The sequence below is a fragment of the Anoplopoma fimbria genome, chromosome 8 (genome assembly GCF_027596085.1).
Source record: "Anoplopoma fimbria isolate UVic2021 breed Golden Eagle Sablefish chromosome 8, Afim_UVic_2022, whole genome shotgun sequence".
Lineage (NCBI taxonomy): Eukaryota > Metazoa > Chordata > Actinopteri > Perciformes > Anoplopomatidae > Anoplopoma > Anoplopoma fimbria.
In genome coordinates this window covers 17,552,195-17,566,724 of record NC_072456.1, presented here as the reverse complement: position 1 = coordinate 17,566,724, position 14,530 = coordinate 17,552,195, and the positions used below count along the sequence as shown (strand labels likewise).

The 14,530-nt window shown below is 41.7% G+C and overlaps 1 protein-coding gene across 1 annotated transcript in view; it reads left to right on the top strand.

The window, feature by feature from the left end:
* The window catches only part of ttll7 (tubulin tyrosine ligase-like family, member 7), a 64,505-nt gene extending 50,602 nt beyond the window's left edge, over window positions 1-13,903 (top strand). Inside the window, exons 17-20 of the mRNA XM_054602683.1 lie at window positions 922-1,002; window positions 2,789-2,949; window positions 5,207-5,380; window positions 12,097-13,903. Coding sequence (XP_054458658.1) covers window positions 922-1,002; window positions 2,789-2,949; window positions 5,207-5,380; window positions 12,097-12,217 — 537 coding nt within the window. The 3' untranslated portion in view covers window positions 12,218-13,903. The remainder of the gene's footprint in view (window positions 1-921; window positions 1,003-2,788; window positions 2,950-5,206; window positions 5,381-12,096) is intronic.
* Window positions 13,904-14,530: the final 627 nt, after the last annotated feature.

Sequence of the window (14,530 nt, the reverse complement as noted above, 5' to 3'; positions counted from 1 at the left end):
GGAGATTAACGTATGTGTGAAAGCCATAGATGCATTACAAAAACAGATGGATGAACCGAGCAATGTGACATATTCCATGTCTGGGTCGAAGTGTGAAAGTCTGCTAGGATTAATTTGTGATCGTGGGATTGAGCTCTAGACTTTGTTGGTACATTTTTATAGTTTTAAAGGGGATATATAATGCTCATTTTCAGGTTTATATTTGTAATTTGGGTTTCTACTAGAACATGTTTACAAGCTTTTATGTTAAAAAATGTATTTTTCCTAGTTCTGTCTGTCTGAATATACATATATTCATCCTCTGTCTGAATTGCTCCGTTTCAGTGCCTGTGTCTTTAAGACCCCCTCATAAAAAAGCTTGCATCTGATATAGGAAGGGGAGTCAAATCTGAATGCTTGTTGAATCCCATGTTTTCTTACCTAGGAAGTCCACAAAAACTTGACTGTTGTCTTATATCACAGTTTATGGGTTGGTAGGCACTCCAGATACCCAAATGTATGTGCACTAGCACTGAAAACGTGGTTACATAATATCACCCCTTAAATTACTAAAAGAAAGTACTGAAACTTAGTTGTGCTCAAGTTTGGCAGGTGTCTTTCTAGCCATATATGTTGATTTTTTTTTTCTCGTTGTTGGGAGTAATTGAATTTCACAGCACAATGGCTGCCCTGTAAGAATTCTGTGGTAACCCCGGGTTTTGATGGAGGACTGCTGGGAAGCAGCAGATGTAATAAAATGTCAGTGAAGTAGACTTGAAGTGTTTGTTTTTGTTCAAAATATTACCTTGAAAATACTATGAGGGTGTTTTTAAATGTGTTGCTTGATTCTAATTGTACTTAAGGAAGTCTGAATTAGCACGTTTTGTGCATGTTCAAAAGGTTATTTTTTACCTTTTAAAACCCCCGACTTTTCTTCCATAGATCCTGGACAACTGGAAATACCATAAATCAAAAGTGGCCTCCTATTGGTTAGTGAAGCTGGACTCCACCAAACAACGAAAGGTGAGTCTTGTGCTGATATCAGATCACCAGATATCTGAGCAAATTTACGTATGACTTGCCCCTCCAGAGAATTTAAGTTTGTCTTTGGTCATGTTGCTCAGCAGAATGTCAGTCAAAAATTTACTTCAAGTTAGATGTAGGGCAATTTGATTATTTCAAACCTGGTATTACCATAATTGATAGAATGTGGATAAGAGGTCACTGCCAACGATAGACAATTCAACAAAGAAGAGAAGTAGAGAGTTGCAGCCTATTGGTTTGAAAGAAAGACTGGTGGGAATGTGGCTTTAAACTGCAGAGATAAACATGTTGTCAACAATACAAAACGAAAAGGAAGAACTGTTATGTGTGTTTAAGAAAGACAAAGAGCCTACCTGTGAGTGACAAAAACTTCAGTAGCTTCGGCTATTTATTAATACCTTATGTACTTATAACAGGCAATGCTTCATTTTCAGATATGTCTTGAGTTCTTTAAAAAAAAAAAAAATTGCCAGATTTATCTTTTGAAACCTGTACAAGTTTCCTGCCGGCGCCCCTGCTCCCAGCCTATACTGTCACTTTGTATAGCATGGACGTTGTTAAAACCGGTGAATATGACAAAATGTCACCGCTCCTACCTATTCCTTTGAATCCTTTTGAACAACTTTTAAAGTACGAAAAATAATCCTCTAATCAAGCTTCAGAGAAAAAAGATGAAAAAGGACACGCATGAAGATCATTATCATGTCAGACAGTGAGAGGTAGAGACACCAAATAGGATGTAAACAAAACAGAAGAGGGGACAAGACGGGAAATGCTATCCGGTAGGCGTGTTAGTAATGATGTGATCTCTCAGCCGCTGCCTTTCTGCACGACTGTGCTTGGCTGTGTTGTGGGCCGTGGCGGCGCGAGCCGATGTTTTATTTGGAGTGGAGCAGCCTAATGAGCAGCAGGCAGAGGTCAGGAATGTAGCGCCCACCGCTCTGCCATCTGATTACCATACCAAAACATATCTGTGTGTGTGTGTGTTTACTCATCTATCAGTTTGTCGGAGTGTGTATGCGTGTGTCTCGCTCGCCTCATATTGGAAATCTTGCCTCTTCGCATCACACGCACACACAGTCAGACTGGAACGTCAGTAATGAGGAGCGAGGAATCAAAGTCAGAAGAGCCACAGCACTGCACTGAGCGGGGTGAAAAGAGAAGGAATAGGGGAGGAAGAGAAGGCAGTGAGGTGGGTAGGGATGGGAATACGAAGAGGGGAAGATGGAAGGCTGGCGCAGGTGTCCTCAGACCGCCTGGGAACTTCTGACACCTTCTCTCCAAGACTGACGTCGGAGCAGCAATTAGTCCTCTCCCCTGCTCTCCACTGTCTGCCCCAGCATTTTTTTTGTCCTCCTTCTACCCAAACCACACACACACACAGACTACACTTAGGCTGTATGCCTGTGCATGCTTTACCATGAATGCCGAGATAAACCTGCTCAAATGCTCATCACATGTGTTTAAGGTTTGTTTAAATTAGTTTTCGGGATGTGTTGGTGCGTTTACAATATGTGTTCTTGTGTGCGCATGCATCCGTCTGTTTATTCATTAAAGCAAGCTTGCTCTCTGCTACTGAGTGAATGCATTAGCCTCTGTGATTGACTCTGTGAAGGTAAGGAAAACTTACAGTTGGAACAAATGCCAACTCACGCATAACAATTAGAAATGCTGTCACCACTAATTTCCTTCATTATCACAAGCTTGATTTAAACCGTTGTTGCTCTCTCGTTTCCCCCTCCCTCTCACTTTCTCTGTCACTCAGGTGTTGGACATTGTTCGTACAAATGTACGCTCAGTGCTGCAGCGGATATGGAGGGAGCCTGATGTAGAAAGTCTCCATCTCTACCGGCTCTTTAACCGCGTCTTCAACCGGCTGCTCTGGAGCCACGGCCAGGGCCTGTGGAACTGCTTCTCCAACACCGGGTAGGCCAGTCTTTGCCAGGTTGTGAGCTGGGTATGGATGAGGATGGAATAGCTGGGATATGCTTGAAACAACTAGTCTGTTAGCGCTCAACCACCTCAGAATGGCGATAATGACTGCCATCATAAAAAACGTAAATGCAAGAAATTTTCATTTTTGGACTAAAATTGGTGACTTAAACCAAGACCAACTAACCAAGACATTAAAAATCAAATCAAATCAAAAGAGTTCATCACAAATACCATTTGAATGAACAGAGATGTTCATGGATCCTAATTCTTCTACCCAACACCAACAAGTGATCACACTTCAGGCCAATTATCACTCTATTCATTGCATAACGCTCTTCCATCTCCCTAACTAGAAGGTCACTCATCGCACAATCTCCCCATGTCCTTGAGCACAGTGTTCGTCAACATATCATTTTCGGTGACAGCAGAGACAATTTGCCATTTTTATTCAGTATGACGAGGGTAGCAACTGCAGCTGAATGACAGAGAATGAGTGACAGACCAACAAGACCCAGTTGCACTTTCCTGAAAGCGCTTGGGGATGAAAGAAACAAGTTCCTCCGAGGAGACAGGGTGCAAATTAAGGTCACAAATCTGGGCTGTTAATCAGGGCTTTTTCACAGGTGAGAGCAAGGAAAGGAAAGGGGAGAGATGGAAGCAGGAAGGAGGTGAATGAAGGCTTCTCAGTTCTTTGAGTATGGTTTGTTATCAGATACTTTGAAGTTTTCATTTGGAATCTTTTTATTTATTAATTTCTCTCACTACTTTTTTGATGCAACAGTAAGTGGCTTACTGTAGTGACAGCCAACTTAATCATGTTCCTATAGAAACCCCAAAACAGCAGACACACACACACTCACTCACACACAGACACACACACACAACAACAAATAACTAATGTTTCCCATCAGTGGTTCACATTGGATTTCTTTAACACATTTTGCTTCCCTGGTTCCATACAATTACTTCACACACATTAGCACTCTCAAACAGAGCCACACATGCAGCAAAACACACACACACACACACACACACACACACACACACACACACACACACACACACACACACACACACACACACCCTCACATTCAGACAGCTGCTGCGCCGTCTCGTCTGTGATGGAGGTGTGACCTTCTTGTATCTCCTCCTCTCCATATTCTTTACAGTTCAGTTGTTCAGTGGCCGTGTTTCCCTCGACACAGAGGGCTCAGAGGATGTAACCGAAGTCTTTGCCCACAGTTCTCCGTTTTATTCCTTGGTGGTCGTAATTGAGGGAGAGTGAGGAAGGCAGTGAGCGGGTGATAGTGATGAAGGGGATGATAAGCAGAAGGCGAGAAGGGAGGGGGGGGCCTGGAAAAAGAGAGGAGAGTGATTGAAAATGAGACGTCGTAGAAAAAAACTGTGGAGAATAGATTGGGTGGAGCGGTAGATGCCTGGTAAAAGATTAGCCCAGCCTAGCCTCAGCTACCCCCAGCACGCTGCGCCCCATGCGGCTTTTGTCTGACTACAGCCTGTCTGCTGATCCAGCTAGCATGCTAGCCTATAGTATAGCCCCTCCCTACAGCAGGGCACGGCCTAAACATTGGATGAACCCAACAGGGGGCCTCGATGTCACGCAGCGCCAGAGAAGCGGTGCACCTCGAAAAAGCACACTCCCAAATCCGAGTGCAGCCCCCCCCCTCACCCCTTCGCTGTCTCCTGTTTGATATTTTATCTAAGGGACTTAACAACAATCAAACGGCCTAGCAGCTATTGTGGGCGATGAATTCAACAGGCTTTGAAAAACGACTTAGAGAAAGAGAATGGAAAAAACACAGTTTTGAACCCTTTCAGAGGAAGAAACCCCCCACCTCCTAAGGAGTGAAAGGGGGTAGACATCAAACGCACCCCCCTGGGTTGTGTGTCTCAGTTGTTGAAGCTCTCTCAGTCAGGGGTATGTCCGGGGTTGTAAAGGGGTTAACTGTACTTGGATTTGTTTCATCCTTCCTCCCTGTGTGTCTTCCTGCATGTCTGCGTGTGAGTGTTTAAGCAAATGCATCTGCACACATGTACAGTATAGGCCAAACAGTATAAAGAACATATTACCATGTGAATGAATGTGACTTAATCCGCGTGCCTGCACAATGCATACACATGATATACATGTACTGCATACTTGTGCATACTGATGAATACACGGTGATGATAATCTTTAACTACTAACTTTATTTGAGTGTGTGTGTGTGCCTTTTTGTTTGTTCTCCAGTTCTTCCTGGGAGACCATCTTCAGTAAGAGCAGCGAGGTGGTGTCACCCCAGGAGCTGCAGTGCTGCCGCCGGCTGGTCCAGCTGTGTCGGGACTGCCTGTTGGTCGTCTACAAGTTTGTCTCTGAGTCCCGTGGCTCTTTGACCGGACTCAGCCCAGAGTGGGACGACACCAGGTGAGAAGGACAGCCAGCTCTTCAATGACTTCCCCCTGAGCGCTTTATTTTTGAAAGAGTCTCATAGCTTTACTGCTGTAATAGATAGTTTATTATGCAATAGGGTGGCTGCATAAGAGTCAACGATACGTTGGGAGTCCACCAGTCGGTCCCGGGTTAAAGCTGTTCTCAGTGGCATTCATCCACATGCCTGAAAAGTTTTCAGACCCATAAATACATTATTTCATGGCTTATATTTTCCTAGATTAAAGTAGTGCACTGTATGTAAGGTTATAACGGTGTCAAACACACACAAAAAAACACAGCACACTTGATATCAGGGGAAGGAAATTGAGCGCACCAGGATACTGAAGCTGCATTAAGATTAACAGGAGACATCATGGTGTTGGGAATATTTATTTTGGTGTCTTCCTCTGATTGATATTTAGGTCCAGATGGAAACTGGTTAAATCTGAGTTTGTAAAAGCAGATGCTTAGTTAAACTTTGTTAAAACTCCCTTTAGAAAGTTCTGAAAAAAAACCTTAATTGAGTAAATAAATGAACACACTTTGACACACAGTGAAGAAAACTTTGATTTGAAATTCTCAACAGCAATTATCTTTAAACCTCTCTCAGGAAACATTTCCGCTCTCCCCTCCACGGAGACTTTAAGCCATCATCTTTATCAAATAACGCTGACAAAACAAACACACACAAAAAAAAAAATCAGCCTCATTCTATTTTTAAGGTTGAACCCCGCAGGAGACAGCAGCTCAGATTTGGAGTGAGGGAACTTTTAAAGCACATATGCTTTGGGCTGGCAGACAGTGAGGGAGTGGGGAGTGGGGTGGGGAGAGGGAGAGAGGGAGTGTGCTGTTAACAGGAAATAATGGCCCACAGATTAGTGCTCAGGTTAGCCCGGGGCCCCCCGAGGCCTGCTTAATTCAATTAGAGCCCAGATGAGCCTGTGCAGCAAATGACCTTACGAGAGAGAGAGAGAGAGAGCTCTTTTTTTTTCCTGGGGCCTCGCTTTACATGATTCATAACTCTTGCGCATATTTTAACAGGCTATCACTTTGCGCCTAGAGTATAAAAACCTCTGCTGTTAAAAGAAAAAAGTATGTGGAGTTTGCGTACAGTTGCAGAGTTACTTATGTTTTGACTAATCTGACATTGTCGCTATTTGTTGTTTTATCTTAAGCATAATTAGGGTGGATTCAAGAATATAAATTAGTGGACTATGAGGATGTTAAGATAATTGGTTTTAACAAGTTAAGCATACACAAAATGGCACATTGGGGCACCCATATGTTTAGTAGTTAGTAGTTTAGATAAGCAGGTGTCCTTGAGAGTCCATGCATTGGTCTGTCTCTCCTTATTTCTTCTGTTTATATATGTCTGTGTAAAAAAGCTTACCATTTGCTGCTGGACCAGCCTCTACCCATGGCTCCACCCCTGCCGCTGTCGCTGCCGCTTCTTCCTCCTCTTCCTCCGTCTCTTCGCCCCTCGACGCAGGTCTCTGCTTGGTTTAGTTCTGCTAAACCCCCCCCCCCCATCTACCAGCACAGTCCCTTTTCCCCGCTCTCCGCTACTCTTCACCACCTCACCGCTGTAACAAAGGCTTGGTCCCACCTGCCCACTGATGGTTGCTTTTGCTTTGCAAGCATCAGTCTAGCATGGTCTCCTCTCCTTTCCCTCACTGATATTTGAATAAGTAGTGTTTGGATTGACTTAAACATGAGAATCGGATATGTTTCATATGATCTGATGCCCAAAACTATAAACAATATATTTGAAAGGAAGGAGATTGGAGAAGAAAGCATATTAAGACTGTTAAGAGCACTGTTTGTCCACACTGCAACCATTCTGCCAGCTTGCTGCACATCACCAGCCAATCACCCTGCTGTCACATGCTTTACTATGCCTTTCACTCGACACGTTTATCAAGAGCATCTTACACTGAGTGCATTTTTAGTACGAGTGGCCTCAGTGGGAGCTGAGCGCCTCACCTACACCGCACCAGTGCCATGATCAGCCTAAGCACCGCTCTTTTTCTTGTCACAAGAAGACAGAAAATGGCTCGGCTTGCATTGTTACACAGTTCACATCTCTCCATCAGGCATGCAGGGAACAGTCGCAACCCGCCACCACTTCAGATAGAAGAGGAGCAATTAGGATTATTTTCTCATTGATGCATAAGCTTTTCTATGAGAGGGTAAATTGTGCGTGTGTGTGAGAGTGTTTGTGTGTGTGCATGCACATGTCATGTGACTGTTATGCAACAATTGGTCCTCAAACTAACCTCAAACTATTTATCTGGATCTGTGTCCACATCCAACTGACACAAACATTTAAAGGATATATTATATTGAGGTATGCATACTTTTGTTATTTTACTGGCCATTTCCAATTTCCAAGTTTTTAAAAAGTTTTTGCAGATTCAGTTTTTGTTTTCTAAGAACTATAATAGAAAGCAAGGCTCTGGACTTCCTTTTTCACCACTGTCCAAAAGTCAGTGTAAACCGTTAATGTTATCCTTTAACTTGTTATTGTCATCTATAGTGGTTGTTTGCACAAAAACACACATTTCAAATGATTAGGAAATAAATTATTGTATTTTTAATTCAAATACTTGCTTTGATTAAAACAAATCTTGGCATTTGGAGTTTTAATCATAATTCCATCTCTGATATTTAATTTTATATTGCTGTGAAAACATCTCCTTTAAACAACTGTATTTATTAACGTTTCTTGACAAAAACTACATTTTACAACAATACAACAAATCACAAAAGCACATCATAATATAGCATTATAATTAAATTCTACTGAGCGGAGCATGAACATACCATAATGTAAGTTATTGCAGCCGGTGTTAATGTTAGCTGTTAGCTCCATTATTAGCCGGACTGTGCTAGGGACGGACCGGTCTGGTTACTCTGAGCAGCATGCATGGGAATGAAGTACAGAATAAGAGGTGTCTTAATGAGTTAGATGTTCCAAATGTTTTAAAGGTTGTTCCTGCATGGCTTATTTTGGACTTGCAGTTGTGATAAATTGTAAACTTCATGTCATCTCCACTTACTGAAAACATGTTGGGTGTGGTCTTTCGGGAGCCACGCGCAAGTTTGAATATGATCGGCAACTAATTGGAAATATGAAACATGCCATTTGAAGTCGTTCAGCTGAAAACAGTACGGTTTTGATTGGCATCTAATCAATCAGTGCATCTCTAATTCTATTTGAAACAGTACTCTCATGCCCATATGCACTGTGCATGTAAAGAGGAGTGTGCATTTCCTCCCCCATGCCTCACATTGGAATGGAATGTAAACTTGTAAATAAATGATTTCATTATAAAAAAATAATTAGGTTTATTACTGAATGTCAGACTAAACTACTGGAGAAATACTGAGGTCAAGAAATTATTCCTATTAGCTGATCAGCTACTGACCAGCCATAATTAATAACAAAGCCATTAATGACACCTGGTTACTATGTATGACAATTCTCAAATATTTTACGGTTCCCAGTTAAATATGTAATCATGCACAAAAAGTGCTTATCTGGAAGAACCTCCACTTTCTGACTACTTGAACCACTTCACTCATTAGAATCAAACGTCATACATTCAGGCAAGTTTGCACTTACAAACTCAACATCCACACCGTCTTTTGTGCATGTACACACACATACATAACACACACACACACACACTCGCAGAGCTCTTGGCAGCCTTTGGCACACGTCAAAGTAGGCCTGTAGGCTGGGGCCTTTGGGGTCTCCATTGTTGACCACACCTGCCCGCTCTTGTTCAAGTATCCTTCCTCTGTTGAGTGCCCTGATCAGGTATGTCAACAGCCCCATTGGTCTGGGCAAAGTCCTTCAGTCTGTGTGGGCAGATGAGAGGAAGTAGCCAAATAGCTCCACTAATGACTTTCTTGTTAAGCCTGGAATTACTGTCGCTACGCAAAGACAATTTCCCCATGATGACAAAAGTTTCAGATTCTATTAACTTTCATCTGTCTGAAAAGTGTGGCAGTAATTAGGGTTAATTGGGGTGTTGAGCTGAATGTGGGCTGCAGATGACCTTCAAGGCTCTTTGTACCTCTTGGTTTATGATTGCGTCAGCTATCGCGGCAGTCTTTCCCTCCATCCTTAGTCATGGCATTTTGTTTCTTTTTCTGGCCTCCTCTTAATTCGCTGTGGCGGTTGCATCTCGATGGGTGGACTAAAGAGTAGCGTGGAAGGCCTGACAGGAGGAACAGTGGTAGATTGTAGCTTTGCATGTCAGGAGCGGAACAGGAGAGCATCTTCCTGTCTCCCTGTCAACTGATGGATTGAAGCAAAGCACAAGTGCATGAACGAGCCTCCCCCTGGCTTTCAAGCATGCACGTTGTTAAGACCTTCTTCATGATCAAAAGGAGGACGAACCTGGAAGATACCGAATGTGAATCCAATTAAATATAGCCTGCAGAGACAGCGGCCGCTTGGATATGAGAAGCCCTCCTACCCCACCCTTGCCACTACCAGCACCGTGATGCTTTCTATCAGCAGAATATTCTCAAAGTGAATACCAGAGGATCTCTGAAGAACACACACTCGGGCCCCCAATGAATGTTCAATATTTGATTTTCTTTCTTCTCTTTTTTTTTTTTTTTCGACTGCCATTTCCATGCCTGGGCTTGTGGTTTTCAGCCAAAGCCTTATGGAAATGAAGGGGAGAAAAAAAATATATCACACCACCAATCCATGAACATAATCCCAATGGATGAATACGGTAAAGCACATAGAGGCAGGCAATGGAATAAGGTGCCGAGCAGCAAGGGGAGAGAAATGTTACAAATATATAAAGAAATGAAAACAAGGGTGACACAAAATCATGGTATGGAATCTCTAAATGTCACCTTGAAGACTGCACTAAGAATTAAATATGAAAGGCTTAAGGAAAAAACATATCCTCCCCTCCTGTTCTCTTGGGTTTGAGTGGAGGAGTTTAAGAAGTGCCGGACTGAGCCCTTGTTCACCGAGTCCAGTCAGAGCTGAAGAGGAGGTGCTGGAGGGATACCCACGGCCCACTTGAAGCCGCTTCAAGGACACTCACGTTGGACTAAATGAAGTTAATTTGGATCTGTTCTAACTCTCCTGAGTCTGGGGCTGTGTTGAAGCAGGTGCCCTTAGCGACATGTGCTTTTTTTTTTCTCTCTCTTTCCGGTCGACTTTAGTAGAAACTGCTCAGCTAATTTATCCAAGAGCTATTTCACAAGGAGAGAGAGCTGTCAGAGGAAAAAGTATGCTATCTCTGCACTGGCTTAAAAGAAGATATTATTTCTTCACTCTGTGATCTTCTGCCCCAGTGGCTCCCTTTTGATTAGATTGTCACATCTTAAACACTTCCACGGGGACTATTTCTTTTGTCCATTGTACTCTTTCAACTAAACGATTATTGGATGTATTTTTTATTAGCTAAAGATCCTTGCTGCGAAAGTGGCAAACAGGTCAAATAATGTATAACGTCACAAGTGTGCTGCAAAAGCCCATAAATGTAAGTCATTCTTCCAACTGATCAGTTTGGAAGAATTCAAACTTCCCCTGTCTCATGTCTTCTGAACAGTACCCAAGCATTTGCATAACCTTCAGTTAACCTTGCCCACGATTTGATCATCTCATCTGACATTGCTCTGACAACCATATCTGACTCATTTCCAGTAGCTAAGGAAGATGGGAGCAGGGTTCAGCCCCCCCTTACGCTATCTCAACCTGACGCTGGTCTCATTCTCAGGTACTGGAACGCTGTTAGCAGGAGCTGCCTCACTGCTCTGTCTCGGTGGAAGGTGTCATAGAAAAGTCTTAGAAAGGTACTGACGCCTATGCCTCGGAATGATAGGTGAGGATTTTCTGTTCATGATACCAAAAAATTTTAAAAGTTCAAAGTTGAAAAATTCCGTTGTCCTAAAAGAATCCTATATCAGTATAAGGTCAATCATTTATTTTTCTACAAGCACATACATAGATACTCCATACAACCTAATTAAACAGGACTCTAACTGAGAGCACGATGTATATGGAAATTTAGATTTGGTACGTTACATAAAATTAGAGCTGGAATGATTAATCGATAACTCAATCGAATTAATTGTCAACTATTTTGATAATGGAGTAATCAAAATATTTGATATCAATCACTGATATTAAAGCCAAACAATTGCTGTTTCCACATTTCAAATATGAGGATGTGATGCTTTTATTTGCCATTCATGAAAGTAAACTGAATATATATTTGGGTTTTGGACTGTTGGTAAGACAGCTAGTCACCTTGGTGTGTGGGGTCTTATCACCATCATTTACATTATTTTCTGGCATTTTATAGACAAAATGCTTAATAGAATAACAATAAAATGAAAATTGTCAGTGGCAGCAGCCGTAAACGAAATAACCCAGATCATACGGATCTCACAATTCAAGCCTTACTCTTTTTTTTCTTGTTTTCAAGGGGAGGGTGATGTCATTATATCTCGAAATCACCAAGCTTTTATTAAAGTTGAAATGTGCAAATGGAGACGGCCGTTAAATGGTAGAATGGTAGAAATATATGAAGAGCGTGCAGTGTGTGGTCTCAGTGCCGAGCACTGATTCGCCCTGACCTCTAAATTGTGACCTATGCATATCTAATCCTCTCATTATGTTCATCCTTTCCCCTAATCCCTCCGTCCCTCGATCATGTCCGTATGTCCAGGTATCTGCTGCCAGTGACCTCCCAGTTCATCATGAAATGGCCTTCGTCCAGTTTTGGCCGCCTCTCTTCGACAGTGCCACGGTCACGCAGCCTTTTCGCCGCCAGAATGGGCCACTTCTGAGGTCGCCGTGGCCAGCCTGGCTCCCTAAACCTTGCCTTTTGACCTCCACCTCCCTCCTCTGACTCTCACCCAGCCATACTCCGATCTCAGCAAGTCCGGTACAGATCTCAAGTCGAGGCAGCTCTGGAAACCGTCCGGAGTATCAACCTGGGCCGATTCCACCTATGGCAGACCAACAAAGAAGGCCCGGTTGATTATGGATTGCTAAAGGGCCTTGTTCAATGTAGATAAGTCTGGACCGGACTAGACCAGCAGACCAACGGTACTCTCAAGCCCCATCTTTAGCCACAGTAACATCAGACTATGGGTTTACCCCTCTTTTCTCATTGTAATTGCTGTATTATACCTACTCACTGTACAGTTACAAGTCATGGTACTGTAAAAGGAAAACATAACAAATACTTAACAATGCAAGGATTATTTATTTATGTACTTACTTATTTTTTAAGGTATTCCATGAATGCAGTGAATGCTGATGCAGAATGCGGATATGGAATGATCAACAAAGCTATCCCTTGTTTGATGTATGGATGTAAAAAAACAAAAAAAACATCAAAAATCTTATTTTTTATGGCTGTAATCAGTTATTTTATGTCTTAATTTAATTTATTGCATAACTTATATCAGAGGCTTTATGTTGGTAAATGTTTCAACATTTCAACAGTTTTTCAGTTGAGACATGGTGCCCAGAGAATTTAAAATGTTTTTGAATTAGCAAACTTCTGAATGCTAATGCCTCATGTTTGACCTGTGTGAAATTGAGTGCAGCATTATTAAGCAACACAATGTTTAGAATGTCAATGTAGTAAAGCCAAGCCTCTTTGCCTCTTAGAGAATGAGCTAACTTTGGCGCCACAGCGCAAAGAGCAAAAACTTAAGTCTTCGGAGAGCATCCAGTTCCTAATATGCACTTTGCAGTTTGTCACAGAAAGAGAAAGTGGGTGCACATAACAGTAGTGTTTGCATGCCTAGACTTTTAGTCCCTCACCCAGATAAGGAGGAGTTGCGTTTGGAATATACTTGAAGTTTTTTTTTTTTGTCATTAATTATTGTGTCTTTGTATCTGCTTCACTTAAGAAGGAGACACTTCACTTTTAGATTTGTTGTCTGTAGTACCGATGTGTCAAAGATAGTGAGGATATGTGACATCACTTACAGATTGTTGGGCATGTTAAATGACTTGGATCATCAGCTCAAATGTTCTGTACTGTAACAGCGGCGATTCTTCCTGGGACGAGCAGTTGCAGCCTTTTCCCCAAACCGCACTGTAGGTACAGTTGCCAGGGAAATCATGGATGTGCCAATAATATGCACACATACTTCATGTGTTCAGTTGGGTTTTATTTAGGGTTAATATGTCATGAAACACTGTAGGACCTCAGTTAAATATAGTATTAAATGTCGATAGGGAGAAACGAGGTGTTATATGTTTAGTAGTTTACTTAGCTCTGTGTTCTACCCAATGAGATGACAGTAGACTTTTAAAGATGGTAGTCTGTCAGCAGCGTGTGCAATACACTACAGTGTGCATTTTATAACATCAAACCCAGACTAACAAGTGTTGCAGCAATGCTGTGCTAAATCTGTTCACATTTAATTCCCATACACTGAACATCATTGCAGAATGCCAAATATTTTTATTTTGCCTGATTTTATTTGTGTTATTTAAGAGTAGTACTTTTTCATTGGAGGTATGAGATTTATAATTTTACATAGCAATAAAAATGTTTAAACAAATGCATTTCCTCTTTTTGACATTTATTTTCTTCAGTGGTCCCCAACGTCTTTTTAACATTTTACGACTGCAGACTATTTTTTTTATGTTTTTTTTAATTTTATTTATCACCTTTACACAAAAATAAATCTTTACTTTTATTGTGGGACCGTGTTTATTAAAAAAGGTCATATTCATAATATTTTTATGTAGAAGAATAATCTTTAAAGAGTAATACATCCACAGAGTTTTTAGAAAGGTGCAGAAGAAAAGATATAGGTTTTCCTAAAAACAATGATTATGATTTTGAATGAAAAAAAAAAAAAATGACAGATCCTAAATTAATGTTTTGTTTATCTCTGTGGAAGATATCGTTTGGTTGTGAAATAATCTTGAGAGTCAAAAGTATAACAACGTTGGTATAGTTGTATCTGTGTCCTCAGTGATCAAGTTGCCAGTTAGTGTGGAAAAAAGGGACAAATGTCTGAGTGTTACGGCAAGAAACTCAGCTTCACTCCGGTTATTTTACCAATCCCAAGTGCTCAGCTACAAAAAGAGGCTGCCTCTGCCGTGCCTGTCCTCACTTACACTAGTGTCTG